This window comes from Parambassis ranga, chromosome 17 (assembly GCF_900634625.1).
Source record: "Parambassis ranga chromosome 17, fParRan2.1, whole genome shotgun sequence".
Taxonomy (NCBI): Eukaryota; Metazoa; Chordata; class Actinopteri; family Ambassidae; genus Parambassis; species Parambassis ranga.
Window position 1 is genome coordinate 4,808,759 of NC_041037.1, and position 19,365 is coordinate 4,828,123.

A 19,365-nucleotide genomic window follows, 5' to 3' on the forward strand; every position below is an offset into this window, starting at 1 on the left:
GGGAAGGTAGCCATATTGCTGTAGCCATCCCTGCAGGAGTGGGGAAAAACAGAAAGAGGAGGGACTTCATATCATATTGTTGCTATTTTAGGACTTGTTTTTGGGAGAATGACAAAGAAACACACACATCCAGGAAGCTTTGCAAGTTTGTTCAGATAATAACTCAGTGAATGATCTGCATGTCTCAAACAGGCCGCTGTAATGTGTGCAATACATCAACAGTGAAAGGCTACAGGAGCAGAGAGCACTCCTTCATTCTGTGTTTGATTAGATTCAGAGCTGCATATTTCAGGTTGACTGGTACCCAGAGGTAGAAGGATCCCGGTTCGATTCTGACTGTTGGTGTTCTCCCCTCGTTGTCCCTAATTGGTGACAATTGCCTGTAGGTATGCGTGTCAGTGTGAATGGTTGTCTGTCTGTGTGTTGCCCTGCGATGTGCTGGTGACCTGTCCAGGGTGTACCCCGCCTCTCACCCATAGAGAGCTGGGATAGGCTCCAGTCCCCCGTGACCCTGCACTGCAGGAAGAAGCAGGTTAATAGATAATAGAAGATGGATGGATGGATGGATGGTACTGAGAGGCTGTGGCACATATTGTAGTTCTAATAATTGATGCTGTCTGACATGCTGGTGTTGATGCTCCATGTTTGAAATAGCACCAACATTGTGTTAGCTAGGCTGTTTTACAAACCCCCATCAGTGAAAGAGGATGAAGGAAGCACTCATGTTGCCATTTTCTCCATGATTATATCTGCAGTTTTATTCATTTGTGTTCTTAAAAAGCACTAATATTATAATTTAAGCAAAGTTTAGGCATTGCAGTTGGTGACTGAACATCTGTACCTTACACAAAAAACCTCCACCACCATGATGGTTTATAATTGGTTTCCCTGTAATCTGCATTTCCATCTGACTGGCTGCAGACCTGCTCCTTTAACCTCCAGTCTACGGACAAAAAAATCAATATGCACACAGAGACGCATCATTCATCTGCTTCTGACCAAGCATCACTCTGTCATCAACCGAACAGCAGAGACCAGTGGTTGTGTTTATCATCACAATGTGCCTGAAATGTTTCCAATGTTTTGTTGATGTAATTCATATCCAGCAGCAATTTAAGTGTGTTTGTTCAGAGCAGCTGAATCCCCACCACCAGCCTTATACTCAGTGTTTGTGCCTTGCGGCTTCCGGTCATTGTGCACGTGCATGTGGACTGTGGCCCTGCCTCCTCCTCCTCCTCTTGCCCTACAAAGACAGCGAGCAGCAGAGGTGAGGCTGAGCATCATCCGGGGGTCAGCGCCACACTCAATCCTGAAACTGAGGGCCATGAGGTGCCATCCACAGCTGTCCACACGCCAGCCAGCTGCCTCCCCATCACCACACAGCCTGCGAGATACGCTCCTGCTAGCTAATCTGACTAGCTGTCTCCTCTGTCCACATCCCTCCCCTCCTCCTCCTCCTCCTCTTCCTCTTCTATCTCTATCCCTTTTTCTGCTTAGCTAAACGCCTTGTTTATCTCCCCCCCTCTCTGCTGTGGGTGTGTTTCCTGTGTGAGTTGTGTTTATTCATAAGGCAGAGATTTCAGAGGGATATTGGGCAGATTTCAGTGAGCCATAAAATTGAATAATGACAAGTGTGTGTGTGTGTGTTACTGTCAGCTTCAGCATATAATTTCTTCAGAGCGGTGGGAGGGGAGGGGAGGATGGAAGTGACATCAATTAAAAAGGTACAAAAACAGCCGATCCTATCATGCAACTTGTATGTGTAGATGTTTAATCTGCTCCAAAGCCTCTCTGACTTCATGATGACCTGTCAGAAAAAGTGCATGTAGCCTCACGCTGCAGGGCATCTCTGCTGGAATCATATTTGGGTTGCACATTTGGGATCAGTGAGCAGGATCAGCTCAGTTCAAGCCGCAATGTAATAACCTCAAATGAGCATCCTTCTGTTTCACTGCACCCTTACAGAGGAGGGACGATGTTTTTCCAGCCGTTCAGTGCGTGAGCTGTGTCTCCATGTTATGGTAATCGCGTGGGGAGTCAACATGCATGTTTTTTTTTTTTAATTTCACACCGAGGCAGATGAGGATGATGATGAGGATGATGAGGATGAGGAGGAGAGAGCACGGTCATTGAAGATAAGCAGGCTATGGAAGGCCATTTATTATCTTACCTCAACGCTGAACTGATGATGCTCCTCTCCGGACACGGCACACGAAATCCAAAGCCAAAAATGCAAGCAGAACGCTGCCGCGTAAAAGCAATCCGATGGTGTTCTGTTACTGGAGGATACTAAGGTCATAATGACCTGTTTTTCCCGAGTGTTTATGAGAAGAAGCCACCCGTCTGCTTTAGCTCTTGTGTCAAATGAAAACCATCGGGCGAGCTGTCAAGGCAGATGAAAACGAGAAGAAGAAGAAGCTCGCGTTTCCTAAATACAAAAAACAAAAATAATATCCTGTCAAACGGTCCGATGTCAAGCAGAGATAACGCGGCATGTCAGATCCGCTGCCCTCGCCATTCTTATTTACATCAGGGGCTACATTTATCCAGCAGCATCAATGGCCATGTACAGTAGCCTAGTCTGCGCAAGATAGGCTGCCTCCCGACTCGACGCCTGCGCTTTGATTTCTCACACAGCGCAGCGCTGCTTGGCAGCATCATGAGAGCTGCCCTACAGAGCGCGCCGAAGGGACGGACCGCTATCCACGTACAGCTGTCTCTTTACCCTCCAAAGGCCAATGAATGCGTTTCTGACACCAAAGAAACACGATGTCCAGATTATAATCTAATATTATTGTTGCTGCTTAGGCCGAGGGATTAATGCACTGAGAAAATAGGGGTCCTAACTATCATATTGCATAATAATCCAATTATTTAAATAATCAATTAGGGACAACATTTGAATTATTATTATTATTATTAGTATTTGACTCAAAACAGTGCAGGACCCAGAGGTGACAGCTTCCTAAGACATTTATAGCTCCTTCATCATCACAGTTCCATGGTCTGATAACAAGGACCTGCCCTAAAGCGACAATAAAACCACAAGGTGGCAGTATTTCACTATAAGCAACGTGTCCACCAGCTGTTATATCAGCCACAGGACACTGAGGATGCAGGACAAACTGGAACCTGAATCCACCCCGCATGAACTAATGAGCCAAGAACTCCACCTGACAGTGATTTGAAGTGACAGACAGAAAAAGGAGCTCTTCATCACGCCAAAGACTCGTTCATGTTATCATGCAACAATCAGGAGAGAGGTTTGTGCTATAACATGAATCAGGGATTAAAAGATGGGAGCAAGCATCAAGAAAACTGACTGACCAAGAATTTATTAATAATAATAAAAACCTCTGCTATAGAATCAGAGTTGTGTCTAAAAAGAGAGGTTTATTATATCCACACACACAAATGAATATCTGCCAACCTGACCAACACAAAAATTTGCACTGCTGCAGCCAGTTTGCTAACGGTCAGGCTTATAAACTCTGAATGACTCAGACATTCCAGAAGCAAGACACATGTAGTAATCCCTGGTTTAAATGGGAATGGCCTGCCTTATATTAAAAGAGAGCTTTCACAACCCGGCAGTGCCAGAATCAGAACCAAAAACACTTTAACAGCATGGCTCCATTCTGTTACCTGATAACAACATTAAATAAAAGGTCTCACAGGCTCTCTGTCACCAGGTTTTGGCCTCTATAAAGTCTGAGGTGATGTATTCTTGTGTCATGTTATATGATCGATCTTGTCAATGGTCAGCAGGACAGAGAACACCCTGCAAGCTTGTCAGCTTCTTCACCATGCAATCACAACAAACGGTCATTTCACTCTCCAATCCTGTTCTGTTCTTGTTCTTCTCACAGAGCTGCTAACTGAGTTAGCAGATGAATACACGGAGGGCAGCATTGATAATTGAACTGCCCCTAACTCTCATATATAACACACGCATGTCTAAGTTCATATAAATACTTCAGGGTTGTTGCTCTATTGTAAAGACTTCCTCATCTTTTGATAAGTGCTGTAATTGCCCTGGAGTGTCACACACATCACAGCTGTGAATCAAAACAACTTCTGAAGTCAGAACACACAGAACCTTTGGAGGATTATTCACGTTATTCATAACTTTGAACAAGGTGTTCCATGTTTTGAAACAGGATGTGACTGGTTGAGAATGGGATTCCTGCTGGATTAAAGCAGGTTCATTCATTTACTTTGCGGTGTTTACTGTGTAACCCATTGGGACTCCATGGAGACCACATGCTCCAGCAAGTGAGCATGGCTCCGAGCCAAAGAGCAGCCTTGTCTGGAGAGGTTAAAAAAAATCCAGCTCAATAAGACACAAGAACATGCTTTAAAATACAGACACACACACCGCTGTTACAAAACAAGCTATTTCTACATTTAAATATTTGCTTTACTATTTTATTTATTAGGTCTAGCTGAAGGAGAATTGCCTTGAGGGGGGCAGATGGTGAGATACAAGGTAATCTCACTAGCTTTTCTAATTAAACCTAATTAATTGGTACTTGACAGTTTGTTCTGACTGCCCGAGGCTTTTTCACCATAGCACAGAAAACAGGATTTAGAATGCTATTATTAAAGCCTTTATGGATTCACTCATGTCTAATCCTTGTCTAATCTCACATGTCAGAGATGAAGTGGGCGCAACAAGGGCCTAAAATAGTGCAGAGATGCACAGAAAGGACAGCTGATAATGAAAGGGTTAATGTTGCCATTTTGGTAACCCAGACACAGTTTGATTTTTGACCTCATGTTAATATTTCAAATCATCATTATTTCAGTAAATTAGCTTTCTAAATAAAAATCAGATCATTTTTTCCTGTTGTTTGGAGAACTGTTTATTTTTCAGCATTTTTTTTTAAAAATCCACAGACTTTGTTGTGAGCAATTGATGTCAGAGGTTTTTTTTTCCTACAACTGAGTCACCGCACAGATGGCAGAATGCATCTACCCATGACGACAGGTGAGAGCGTGCGACAGCGTGACCAGATATTATCGCTTATTGCATCCTCCTCAGTTGAGCTGTGATGTTCCACTACATGGACCTCATACGTTATAGCTCACTGAGCGCAGTGTTGATTATTTAGTTCAATTAGTGCATTTAGCTTTCATCAAAATCATAACCAGGATCACAGTGATGCAGCTGCAGACTCATGAAACACATTCTGAACTCCTGCAACTCCAATCATTTGTAACTCAAGCTATAGTACAAAAACTAAAGATGAGCAATAAGTGACACCCAAATGTCCATCGCTTCCTCTTTCTGCTCCTTCATCCCAGTCTCATCTCTACAGTACAGCACTGTACCAATGTAACGGGGGGTGGGGGTCGGTGTTTGAATACTAAGATGTTGCCATCCATCTGGGCCCTGTCGTGCAGGTCAGACATCAGAATAACAAAGTCACCATCCCCCCAAAACACAGTGTTCTGCCTCACTGAGCCACTTAATAGGACTCACTGTATAACCATTATTTAAACAAATATGAATAAAATCTGTGTCTCATACTGTTACTGTTAGGAGATGCTTTAATTACTCGCCCTGTTAGAAAACAGCTGCACACACTGCTTATTGAATATATGGAAAATATGAGAATATCTCAAGGTGAGACTTGTGTTTATTTTGCCAGCCAGAAGCTGTCATCACTCGCCTCCCTTTGCACACACACACACACTTTCTTTATTTTACTTTCTTTTGAACCCCAAATGTTCTGGCCATTATGCTGTTTGTTTTGTGCTTATTTCAGCTGAGCCTCGGGAACAGCAGAGTGAAGCACTGTAACAACTGGAACGTCTTTCTTTTCTTACTGTGAAATATTTCATGATTGAGACATTGGTAGTGGTGCAGAGAAGCCAAGGTTGATTTATTTCTCCCTTTAATAAGACTCTATTGTGGGTTAGTATGATGTAAACCTTGGTTTCAAAACACTCCAATCAAATATATGACCCTGGAATAAAAATGAAAAATGAACTCTCTCTAAAAGTTTCACAGCGATATTTGACCTCCCCTGATCCTCTTTATGTTTCATCTTCTATCTTCGTTCTCTTTGAACATTTCTCCTCACAGCTTCTTAAAAGACAAAGGTCGTGCACTTTTTTCTTCACTCTTTAGCAACAAACACACTCAGAACAGTGGAACTGACTGTTGCACCACATCCACAGCACAGAAAATAGCTCGCTGTGCTGCCTGATGTGAAACGTTAGCCTGGCATGAGGTAATTTCTCCTGGAGGAGAATGGTTATAATTTCACTCTACACAATAACCCTTTCCTCCAACAGTACAACCAAAGACGATTTGCTGAGCCATTAGGCCGCGATAATGGAATAAACACCAGTGTGAAAAATGATTTCCATCACTCCCGTCCCCATACAGTCTGATATGTGTACGACAACGGACACTTTTAAGCGGCCTGATGTCCAATTAGACCTCGGCTTCTGTACGACTGTCTAGACATTTTGCTCGTTCAGGTTCCTGATGGCTGTCGCTCACATATCAAGGGTGAAATCTGTCAAGACATACAGACTTTATGAGCCAAATTCAATAGAGCCTCTGAAATTTAGGTGAATGTGTCATCGCCATGCTGAATTTGTATGCCAGTGCTCACCTAAACAGCCCCATGGCCATTAGTGTTTAGTTAGAGCACAGAAAAGCAGCAAAAAACCCACCAAAAAATAGATATAGCCTGGCTGCAGTTTTTGATATGACTCAGCTTATTGCCTGGTGGTAAAAAACAAAAACAGCTGGCATGAAAGTTTCTGTCATAGCTCTCTTTTTGTATTGTAATAACTGTTTTTCATGTTTTTACAGACATACTTAATGGTGGAAATCACATCAACAGACTGCAGAACTATGGAAATGTCTTTGCTTAGTATAAACATTATAGCAGGAAAATAAGATTTTCCAACTGTGCAGAAAATGGTCATTTTAGAGCAAGGGAACGATTTATTCTATGTAATCTATTCTCAGGCTCTATTGTAAGTGTATTACCACTGAGAAATATCAATAAATTGCACCAGTTGAACCGACAATTGTCATTTTAGGGATCACTATTAGAATGATATAGCAATGATTTGTTTTTAAAAAACATAATAATCAGAGTGTGGAGTGTTGTAGGCAGATACACCATCATGAGAGGCAAAACATTTTGGGGGTGTCCCTGATGGCTGCTCACATCTTCCACTAACAACTATAAACCCTCTAAATCCCTGTACTGCACTACTGCAGTCCTCACTACAGCCCCTTTAATTAACTGGTGAATGGTGTTTCCATTGCAGTAACTATAAAAAAACACAAGGCTGTGAAGACGTCCACTATTGTCTGTACTTGCTTCATCCTGTGCAAGGTTGAGGGGGGCAGGAGCCTTTCCCAGCTGTTAATACATACACTCAGGTTGCCAGTCTATTGTGGGGCTAACACAAACAGACACACATAAATGTTTATGAACTCGCACCTACACCTATAGTCAGCAACTAACCTAACATGCAAATCTTTAGAATGTGGGAGGACGCCACAGCAGGCACAGGAGGAATGTGCAGAGGGGGCCCCAGCAGTCTGCAGGCTGGTAACCTGCCCTCACATCAGATTATTTCAGCCTTGAAAAACGTGGGAACACATGTAAAGATCCTTCTCCCGCAGTGGAAAATCAAACGTTAGGACATGATGGGTAAAAAGGGCTTCAGTCAGTCAGGGAGGGATGTGCCTCCTTGCCCGGGGCTCTGTTCGTCTCCTTCTTTCCTTCACTTAAAGGAAACAGACTACACGCACTTTAATGCTTCTGCCATTGTTTGTTTTTTTGTTGACTCTACTGAGTTCATTCAGCTTTTCACTGAAAGCAGCTGCATTTAAAACACTGCGCGCGCGCGCGCGTGTTGATCCTGTACCTGCAGCGCGTGAGGCGCATCTGTCCTCCCTCCTGCTGACGTCAGAGCAGCCAGTAGTTTGTCCTCGCGCTCCCTGGGAGCTCGGACTGCTGAAGATCTGCGAGGAGGAGGAGCTGTCAAAGTTTCTCAGAGAAGAGGGAAAAGTCTTTTTACTTGACGAGGGAACAGCTGAGGGAAGCAAACTACAGGAACAGGAGGGCTTGTAGAAAAGTTTTGTCAAAGCGGAATATCGCGTATTGTTGGCATGGAATGACACCTTCTCAGCAGGAGCTTCAAAAAACACGATGGCAACCCTTTTTCCCCTCAAGTGGATCAGTCTCACCTCTCTGCTCTGGCTGGGCTCCTGTGCGCTGGCGGAAAAGAAAGGTATGTTAGGGTGGTGGGGGGCTCGTTTCTCCCCCCCTTCAGATTTGCCTGTGTTGCTTGTCCCGGCATTTACATAAATCGCAGAGAACTCACAGGCTGGTCACGAAGACCGCAGAGAAACTTGATCCAGCATGGGAGAAAAGTTTCTCACAGTGTTCGCTGTGACCTGGTTAAAGCCACCCAGAGGCTCCAATAAACGCTCAGCCTTCAGCCTCACAACGGAGGAAGTTTTTTTTTCCCTGAGTGTGTGTGTGTGTGTGTGTGTGTTACGGATTTATAAGTAAATCTGTTAAATGGCACATTTTTGGCAAGATGAGGATAAAGATCGAAGTGGAAATTTGCACCATGATGATGATGACGATGCAGGGAGGGATAAGGACTGTGCTATTTACAGGCACATTCTCTCTGTTTAGATAAAAAAAGTCCTTCTTTTATCTTGACAGTAACTCTTGATGCCTCTTTTTCTGCCACGTTTCTGTCCCACTCAGCTGTTCACATTCATTTTTGTGTTATTTCAGTACATGTTATGAGGAGCTAACTGTCATCTGGTCCTCAGAGGAAATTAGATTTTTTAAAAAAAGATGACGTGAAGACAGTCACTTGCACAGTTGATATAAAGCAGAGACTCTGGACAGTTTTAACTCTGCTGTCTGTTGGCCCTGAAGTAAAGGTCACAGAGATGGTATTATTTTTGAAAGGCAGTGTTTTGACTGTTGCTGCAGTGTTTTCTTTAAATGTTGATTTTTTTTTATTTAAAAGCTATAGTGATGATAGTTTTGCCAAAATGAGGTCAGGCAGTGCTGAAAAGATGAAATCTGATAAGCTGAAGACGAGCGCCACAGGACGTACAGAGACACAACACACTGCAGCAACCGTGCAGGAGCTTCTGCTGGAGAAATCTAGGAAGTGTCATAGAAGTCTCTGAAGCTCCATATTAGGACAGACCCTGCTTTGCATAGTTCTGAGTTAGTGTTTGGAACAAAAAAATAGAAAAAATATCATCAGCTGCAAGACAATTATCCATCATTTAGGTAGAGCAAATGTTATGTGCTGTTATTTGAAAAGCAAAAATCTTGCATCTTTGTGGTAAATTTAGCATAAGATTCAAATTTGCTCCACACTGGCGAGTTGACTCAGACCTTTCAAAGGCCAGATGTGAGGAGAGAAAGTGACCAAGAGTATCACTTCACTCTGTGATGACTTGAACTTCCTATTCTCATGAATCATAATTGTCCGCACTCATTGCAGTGTGCTGGTCCGCCTTATAAGCAGATAAGCATGCACATCCTCTTCTAGCAGCCGCAGCAGCAGCAGCAGCAGCAGCAGTGGTGGCGGCACACGTGCGAGTTCCATCTTTCCCGTCTGGTCAACAGCAACCAGTGCCGGTTTTCAGAGAACCATAACAAATCAAAAGTGTTTGTGAGCCAAAAAGACAGAGTCCCCTAAATATTTCTGGGCCTCTAAACAAACCAGACTAGTGCACATTTCATGCAGCAGCAAGTCTCCCACAGTAAATAAGGATTGTGGAATTTTATTACGACCACAGAAGATTAGTAATGAGCAGCTGTAATGATAGATATGGTATGCAGGACTATGTGGTTTAATTACCGGTCATTTTTCATAACTAATCCAATTTCCATTTCCTTGGTAACGTAAGCTCCACCATATGTTTGCCAGTTTGTACTTGTTGTTGTTGTTGTTGTTGTTGTTGCTGGTTTTGTTTTTGGCCAGAGGCTGAGACAGCTGTTTCTATGAGGCACACCATGTTTACCTAGAACACAGTGTCCATAATAGTCAAGCTTAATCTGAACAACATGTCAAATTTCTGTGATGTCATGTTTTTTTCTCTGTTTATTGCTTAAAGAAAGAATAGCCGGAGGGAACCACAATGTGTTTGGATTATCCATCCAGATTTTATTTAATTTTAAAAATTCAAAGCTGTTATTACATCTGTGTGCCTAAATAAAGATGTATACATAATTCAAATAGCAGAGTTCACAAGGCACCTTCGAGGAAAACAAAACTATTTCCATCATGTCTGAGAAAAAAAGGAAAAAATAAACAGTTTCTTCTGAGTTTAATACATTTCTGAGATAATCCACAGGGGTTTGAAAGGGTTTTATAAGATTTAAGAAGAAGGATAATTTTCTCAATCCATAAAGGAGCATGTAATCCTTTGACTTATTTTAAAGTTACCAAATCAGGAGGGACATGTTCTTTTTTTTTAGGGATGGTAAGATCAAATTTATTGGTGTCTGTTTGACCTGTTTGTGTTGCTAGGAAGCAAGTGAACATCTGGTCAGTGGGTTTTATTTGGAAGTAGAGCTAAAGATTTTGGATGGATTAAGGTCATCGATGAAATATAAACCACTTGTACTTATTGTTCTGTGTTTGGATGGCACAGTTCAGTCAGCTCTGTGCTGCTACGGTCCAGAGACACTGTTACAAAACCATTAACAAGTCAAATGTGTACAGATGTCAGCACACACTCCACACTTGGTGATCTGTCATCTGTGTGTATATATGAATGAACCAGATGGATTATTTTGGTATCAGGCATATGTTAGTGCTGGTCCACCTGCATCTTAAGCACCTGGACCAACCTTCACTGTCATCGCCATCACCCATGCCATTGATTGTTTTTTGAAGAGTGTATGCACCATCTTGGCAGCACCAGGATCTACCCACCTCCAGGTTAATCCAAATATGGCTGAAGCATGGGTGGAGCTGAGGTGGACCGATCTCTCATGAAAGGGGAAATGATCTGAAAACCAAGGCTGTTTTTGTACCAGGCTGTTTCTGTGTACAGTTGTGCATTCTAACTCAGAGGTCTGGAGGGATTTTAATTTTGGAGCCTGCATTTTTTTGCACTTCCTTGTTGGCTTTACTTCTTACCCCAGATGTTGTTGCTTGGCTGCAGCTAACTAGTTCACTTGAATTGTACTCTAATGTTACAGATTTAAGTTGTTTTCCTCACATCTTCCAAAGACACCGATTTTCCTCCCCCTATACTTCTTCTTTCAGCCCTGTTATGGGCAAGACATTAAGGCCTGTTGGAAATGAATTTTGAGATTTGATAATGCACCTGGCAGTGAGTAACATCTCCCACAGGAAGCTCACCTGTCAGGGCTGCGCTCAGCGACAGCTAGCCAGGGTTTGATGGCTTCAGTGGGAGACACACTATGACTTGCTGAATATTAGAAACTGGCACTGGCATGCTCGGTTTATTAACTGTCATCATGTGTAGGGTGGTTGCAAATATTGCCCATAGGTTTACCCAGCAGCCAAGCACAGGTAATAACTGTTGTGATTTATTTCCCAGATGAAATGCTAAGTGTTCTTGGAGTGAGTAGGACTCCCTCTGTTTGTTAAGAGACGATAATTACAGTAGTGATGATTACATTTTTTATTGTTGCACTTAAATATTTATCAACACTTCTGTCTGTCTTTGTAGTAATAGTAGCACAGCACACAGATATGCTGCCTAGGAGTTAACCTGTGAAAGATCAAACTAATCACAGGAGCATGTCAGCAGCTAAATCCTTAATCCCTAACGCGAAGCTTCCTGGCATGCTTTGAGCACAGGATAACCCGCTTATATCAATATGCTTTTTTTCCAGACTTAATGGGTTATTCAAGTTCTTGACAGAAGGAGATTGAAAGATTAATATATAGATGTAAAGACCAGCCATCATTTCTGCATTTAAATGTGCTTGCACACCTGCAAAAGTTGAGCTGAATCAGGACAAAATCTCAGTCCTGCAGTGCATTTCAACATCCTGAGTAAGTGTTTTTCCCTGCACGTTGAGTTGCAAACTAACAAGCCAGCTTCCCTCATAAGTCATCTGGTTTTTCCCCCATCACTTTCAGAAAAAAACATGTCTTTTCTTTTCATTAAGGCCCACTCTCTGGGACTGGATGGATGTCGGTCGTCAAATATATGTTATGATCCGGTGTAATCCTAGAACCTCTAGTCTGCATTTAATCGTCCAGAGTGGTCCTGGTACTACTTCTGCTGCTGCTGCTATGTCTTGCAGGTCCTCTGATGACCTTCCCAGACTTACATCTGCCCCAGCCATTATAGGAAATACAGCTTTCTTGGTGTGGGCCGTGGGAGCTGGAGTATAATACCTCGCCGCCCTCTCTGCAGGCTTTGATAAACTGCAGCATGTCTGAATGGTGGTGCTTTTTAGAGAGCTGCTGGCAAGGTGCAGGATTTTGGTTTCACTGGGAGGGACAATAGTGTCTCTGTAGTGGGCAGGTTATCTGGCAGCACTGATACTTTTGTAGAGCAGCCGAGATCTGTGCGGTGCAGCAGACGCACCCGAGGGCTAGACATGTATGTCATCAAGAAGGAAGCCAGACGTGAAACAGCCTTTGTTTTTCATACTTCGAACTGTAAAGACACATCTGACTACAGTAAATCTACTGTAATTATGTGTCTGCAGTTCAGTCTAAACAAACCACAGACAGCAGTGTTACAACTTTTATACATTAAGTCAAGAATCACTGTCTGGAACCACACAGATTTGACATTGCAGTAACAGCTGATCCAGTCTATAAGTTTGTATACATTCATTGAGAGACCAGCATGGAATAAGTGAACAAATGCGTGGTTACTCATTGAATGGATTGGCGTCCTTTGTTTGTTCATGGTAACAAAGTCATCCGCAGCCTTTATAGCCTTTCCATGATCCACAGGTCGTGCATGAAGTATCCAGTGGAAAGAGACCCAGGAATTTAGGCTTGGAAAAAAAGCTTTCTGCTATCGTATGTCTCATCAGGTGCAGTGTCGTGTTAAAAGGGAAAAGAGGCCAACGCAAGAGGGAGTGTTAAAGAGTTTCTAAATTCAGTAATACTTGGGTAAAAAATGGCTCCATCACTGCTAAACACTTATAATGGCCAGTGCATTACTGATCCATCATCAGTGCGTTTTCATAACATTATTACAACTATTAAATATGGAAAATAAATAAAATCAAGAACCTTTTTGCAGCTTCATTATAATACACTTCAATTTGTGCCAAAATCATAATTAAAAATGTGTCTAGAAAAAGAAAAACAACTCATTTGCTGTAATGGATTTTCAGGCATTTGTGAATGTGTCTTGCTGCACTGAATTTGCTGAAACAGTAAGTCAGTCTAAGTAGTAAAGATGGAAACTGGGCACAGAACCGGTTTCTGTTCATGCTGGTGGCTTTCATCTTGGATGAAAACCACAGCTTTAACACATTGCATACCAGGTTCTAACAGACCGACTGTGAGACCTTTTGCCTTAATACTTATTTGTATTCATTGCTGAGCTTCATGGTTCTTCATGTCACATTGCAGATGTAAGATATGCTGATGAGATGGACAGGGGTGGGACATAGATCACAGCAGCAAAGAAAAACAGGAAAGTCAGGGATTCACAGACACATCAGAAGGAAGGGGTGGGCTGAATTGTTCATCAGAGAGGCCTCAGTCTGCTCTTTCTGCTTCTTTTTAGCATTCAAATTGCAGATTGACGCCTCACACCAGACCTCCTGTATCGAAGGTGTGTCAGATATCAATTGGCCTCCAGGTCATTGAAGTAAAATACCACACACACAATGCTCGCCTGAATGAGGAATCCCCTACAGGGAGGAGAACAATAGCTACACAAACAAATCTCCATCTCCGATTATTTCAGAAGGAAGCATTGTTTGAAGGGTGGTGGCTGGTCTCTCAAAACTTGCTTCCCTAATAGCATTTAGCCTCTCTTCCTGTGTGGTCCATTAACCCAGCCCACTGACTGGTATATTTTTTAAACTGTGACTCACTGTTAGAGACTTGTGGTTCATTATGGTTCATTCTTGTATACAAATCCCTGCTTTTGTCAAAAACGATTGGGACTAGAGGTTCAGAATGATTTGGTATCCCCTCTGCAGTGTGAAGACAGGGGCTTTCCTGCTTCACATCCTCAAAGGATGTCAGAGGTTTCAAAGGAGCAGTGTGCTTTTTTAGAAAGATGCTACTCTTGTTTCTGTCCAGAGGCCTCTGTGTCCGTTGTACGATCCTGCCTCTGGTGGAGAAAAAAGGGTTTCGTAAGGAATTTGCAAGAAACTAGTAGTAAGGCAAGAGATCCATACAAGCTAAAATCAAAATGTCAGTTCATCCAAGAACTCCTGAAGCTTCATTAATGCTGCCGATCAACTTTACTGACTTGAAGTTGGTAGATGTTGCTTTGACTGTCCCTTCTTGTGGGATATTGCAGGATACTATGGGTCACATTAGGATTTAGACTTAGCATTAATATGACAGCATTTAATGTATCATTGTTCTGTTTGGTTTGAATTACAAGTCAGCTCCATTCATGGAAAACGATTATCCCGTTCTATATTTTAAATTAATCTAGATCAGGCTTGTTTAGTTTTTGTCGCTCGACCACCTATTAAAAAGCGTCTCTTATACCGCTGCCATTAAGGCATTACATGCTTGATTGTGTGGGTGTGGTAGATTCAAGACTTATGTTCTTGTATTTACTACAAAGGTAGTAGTGGCGAGTAACGACTAGTCAAACTGAAGAGAAAGAAGTTTTTTGTCCTTGGATATCGGACATATACCATGTCTTCTGCAAAGGAAAACAGCTTCAGTGATGCTATAGCTTCAATACAATTGCAAAGAAAGTGGAAAAGTTGCTCAGCTGGAAAGAATTTCTCACATATGGAGCAAACTTCTGCACACATGAATAATCACCTGCTTCATCCTGCTGACAACCTGCTTCTAGTTTTTTTTCAACCCCAGTTTCCTAAGAACATAATGAGACAACAAGCATGAATGAGAAACACAAAGAATCGATAAGTGAATGAGACACATGCATGTGAGTTAATGCAGAAGCCCCAAGTTTCTGGACAAAAGCTTCTTTATTTAGGAGCAGGCTGTCTCTTTTGACACAGGCGTATCTGTCTTCTTTGACCTTAACTTGCCATGTAGACATGACATTACAGCCCAGTGTCAACACTGAGGAGAAAGGCACCTCTGTCAGCCCAAACTTATGAGGCTGCTACAAAATCCATTATGTTGAATCAGGCCATCAAATCCTAAAGACCAAAGAAACTAGCTTTGAAGCTGCACTCATATGCACAGGCTTCCCAAACGGCCGGCCCCATGTGGACAGGGCCTTAGTAGCCAGCATAAAGCAGCATGGATACCACTGTTATCACCAGTTGCTTTTGGGAAAGTAACCATTCTGTTGCTGATTAGATGGATTCAGGTGGAATATGTGGCTAGCATGGCACAGTGGTAACTGGTGGAGGTGCTCTGTGAAAGGTGAAAAAAAAAGGTGCTGCAGAATTATTTGAGATGGAACTGAAGGCTTAATTTAGTGATTTATTTTTTGTCACAGTGACGTTTGTTCCAATCTAATCTTTGGGATACACACTTTAAATTTTGTTCCCATCAGTCCAATACACCGAAATGGTCTAAAACCACCAACAAATCAAACCCCAGTAATAAAACAGACACCAGTGAATAATCTCCTGCTATAATTCTGCTAAGTAAATAACAAATGTTCCTCCTCTTGACTTACAACAATGATGACAAGGCTGCTGGCAGTGTTTGTGGCGGTAGGGTGTGTTAGAGGTGGAAAAGAAGATGTCAGCTCTTCTTCTTCTTTGGTTCCAGTTTTTTTTTTTTTTTTACAAGCCTTCATCCCCTCTCCGGGATTTCATAAAACATATTTTATCACAGACATTTACAGGCGAGCTGACAGCTTTGTTCATAATATTGTAACGATGGCAGAGCTCGGCCTCAGAGCTGATCTGTGATTTGTTTAACTCCTGGAGCACTAAAACATAATCAGCTCTACACGCCTTGTGTAGTACCTTTTATAATTGCCCACTAAGTTTTAACAACACAAATGTTGTGCTCAGAATTAATTTCCTGGTGGGACTTTGAGCGGAACATCTTCGTTACTGCATGTTTTCATAATTGAAGCCAGAGGCTTGTAAAAAAAAAAAGGAATTCTGTTTGCTTCACTTGTAGTGTGTCCATCCATAAAAAAGGTTAAAGTGACCCTGTTATTGCAAATTGGCCACAAAAACCATGAGTGAATGCCACATTACTTTAATTATATAACCATACACTGCATCATATTACAGCCTTGAGCCACTTAAAGCATCACTGATAAATGATCAATATCTGCTCCTTTCATTTTCATAACAAACCACTTCAGCTTGATAACTGCGTGCTGAGGTGGAGAATGGGTTGGGTAGAAATACCCTGGAGTGCATAGTTGAATCAGTGCCAGGAAGTAAGGATTAGCCCTCTGGACCTGCAGCATATTCACGACAACAACAACCTCTGCCTGAGCTTATTAGGCAGCGGTCTGAGATTTATTTTTTTTTAATATGAATCCACTTGTTAAGTATTATTGCAATAATCAGGCATCAAGAAGATTTACAGAAGATTAATAATACCTCAAACATAGCTGGGTTTCCAGGTCAAAAGACTTCATTCTACAGTCAAGGTAAAATACAGAAATCAGTGTTATCATTTTAGATACTTCTTCTGCGCTCATGTCTTATGAGTGATCTGAAGTGTTCAGGATTTATGGAGGGATATAAATGGTTGGCACAGCTGCTGTTTGTCAATTGAAAAACATCCGAAATGTGATCCAGAATTTGGAGCTGGAAACATCATTACATTTGCTGAGCTGCTTAAATCATCTTTGTAATGGACACAATAATCTAACCACATGCTCCATGGAGGAAGTATACTGCAGCTTGATTTTAGACTTTCATTTTTGACTCCCTTAAGAGGCTTCTTTTCCATACTGCCTTAAAAAGTAAAGGACAATCTCACCGAAGGGTTAATTTCAATCACATCAGTTGATCATTGTATGTAGGGACAGTGTTTCCTTGCAGAGTAGTTACAGAGAATTCTTAAGAGATTTGTGAGAACATAAGTTCAAGTGACCATCTGTCTTGCCAGGCTTTAAGCTGTGCACCTGGTTTGGACCAACCAGGATCCAATGAGGAAACTGCTGGCAGCTAGGATCATCAGGTTTTAGGTGTGACCGTGGACTATTGTGACTGTGACAGATGATTTATATAAACATCTGCAAAGCATGTTTTTGGAGATGCTAATGTTGCAAAACACTTTGCAAACAACTTTCCAACAATCTGACCTTTCAGCTTAGGCGCCATTTTTTGGGGCTATAATGTGACCTAATGTTAACCTCTCATTAATTTTAGCTCCAAGCTTATCATTGGAATTGCAGTTGAAGAGGAGGAAGTCTTTTTTATAACTTTAGTTTTGGAAAGGATTTGTTTCCTGTCTTGTGCACTGATTGTCGGCTCTGTCGATCAGCCGTGAGAGTTTGTAATATGCTTTTCGCTGCTTCAGAGCCAGGGTTCCTGTGTTCATCAGTGCTGCTGATAGCGAGAAAAGGGTCTTGTCTGCCAAGTCTCATGCCTTTGATGACTGACGCAGAGCAGCCAGGCCTTAGGTTTGTCTGTGTCTGTATAGTGAGGGGGCAGCCTTGAAACAACAACCAACCCTCCCCAGTCATAATCATCTTGAGCAAGCTGCGGACATTGTTTTGGAGCTGTGTTAACCATGTGAGATGTGCTGTTTTCGTGTCAGGAGCAGGATAACACCCCACATGTTAACAATAGATGAAATCTGAGCTGCAGGCTGGGGAGAGGTGTAGCACCGTTTTCTGTCCGTCCTAGTTGTTAATATTATGGTACTCTTGTGCAGATGGAATGCTCTGAAGATTTAAATCGAGTGCTCCTAGGGCCTGAAAACCTGGCAGTGGTACCCTGTAACATTTCAGACATTTCATTTTGATGTGTCATCAGCAGGACGCAGCTAAATTCTTCCGAACTACCCTGTGCAAATTAAATTGGTCATGCTTTTGGTGAGTACAACAAAACATGTAACATAACACCCTTTCACAACGCTGAGACTTATCAGAGTTCCTTGTGTGTACAAAAGTTATTCCCTGAGCTCCATTTGTCCCGACTCTTGCCCTCTGCCAGTGTGGATGAGGAAGAAACTACTCATCGGTGGATTTAAGGGTCTGCTGATGTGTAAAGCTGAGGTTGTGAGGAACAGTGAGTAAGGGCTGAGCAACAGAGTAAACGAAAACCCCGGGGCTTTTGTGGAATATTCCTTTTATGGCGTCACTCTCTGCAAAGACTCCAGTGGGGCAGAGTTGCTAGAGACATGACTAAGGCGGTAACAGAGTTGTTGGCAGGCAACACTGCGATACAGCGGTTAGACATACACAGAAACGAGCATGTCAGCAATCAGACTAAAAATAAGAAGAGGTCCTTAAGCAGAAAGGCCGCCTCAAAGAGTGGCTATCTCTGTTGGGAGTTTTATCTGTTCTGTATGTTGAGGTGCTTCAACCTGACCCTGCTGCTCATTGTTGGGAATCCTTAAACCAAATGGGGATTCCCGAATCACAGCTGTTTTCTCTTGCTGGGGTGATGTGCGAAACGTGTGGTATTCTTTGCTTGTGGTTGTTGTTTTTCTTTCTCTCTCTTTCTCTGCTTCTCTTCCTCTTTTCCAGGCATGGCTCAGTGATGGCCGGTGGAAAAGAGGAGGCCTGGATATGTGGGGTTGTGGAGAGGGGGGAGAGATGGGGGGTATTGACCGAGTGAGTTAGCAGCAGTGTGCTCACCGCCCACTCCCTCTCCAGTCTTCTTCTCTGGCTTCCTGTGGGATTGAAGAGGAGTATGGTTTTAACAGGGAAGGAGAAAGAGGAAAAAAATGAGAGGAGGTGGGGGTGGGAGGGTTGTCGTGGCTAGAATGGGCTTCAATAGGGAGAATGTCTGGATGTTAAAGAGGAAGTGGGTTGAATGTTGGAACATTTCTGAGGAATGGTGGGTTCATTATTGGAATTTAAATGGGGCTAGGGTTGTGAGAGTTTCGAGTAACAGGATTGGAATTGTTTAGTGTCGTTACAGCACACTAATGGACTTTCCAACAGTGCAGGAGGGAGAATCGTCTTCTTAAAATTATTGCTTCATTATTTGGGGCATCAAGAGTGCAGCTGACTCTAGTCAAGTCGGTGCCCTGTAATTTATGCCTTTTTAGATGTATTTTCTCTCCTCATTTATGGTT

General features: G+C 42.4%; 1 protein-coding gene across 2 annotated transcripts in view; it reads left to right on the forward strand.

Moving 5' to 3' along the window:
- Nucleotides 1-7,995: 7,995 nt before the first annotated feature.
- Nucleotides 7,996-19,365, forward strand: part of egfra (epidermal growth factor receptor a (erythroblastic leukemia viral (v-erb-b) oncogene homolog, avian)) — a 31,919-nt gene continuing 20,549 nt past the window's right edge. For both annotated transcript variants that reach the window (XM_028428338.1, XM_028428339.1), the window contains exon 1: nucleotides 7,996-8,271. In XM_028428338.1, the coding sequence (XP_028284139.1) occupies nucleotides 8,190-8,271 (82 nt within the window). In that variant the 5' untranslated portion in view covers nucleotides 7,996-8,189. The remainder of the gene's footprint in view (nucleotides 8,272-19,365) is intronic.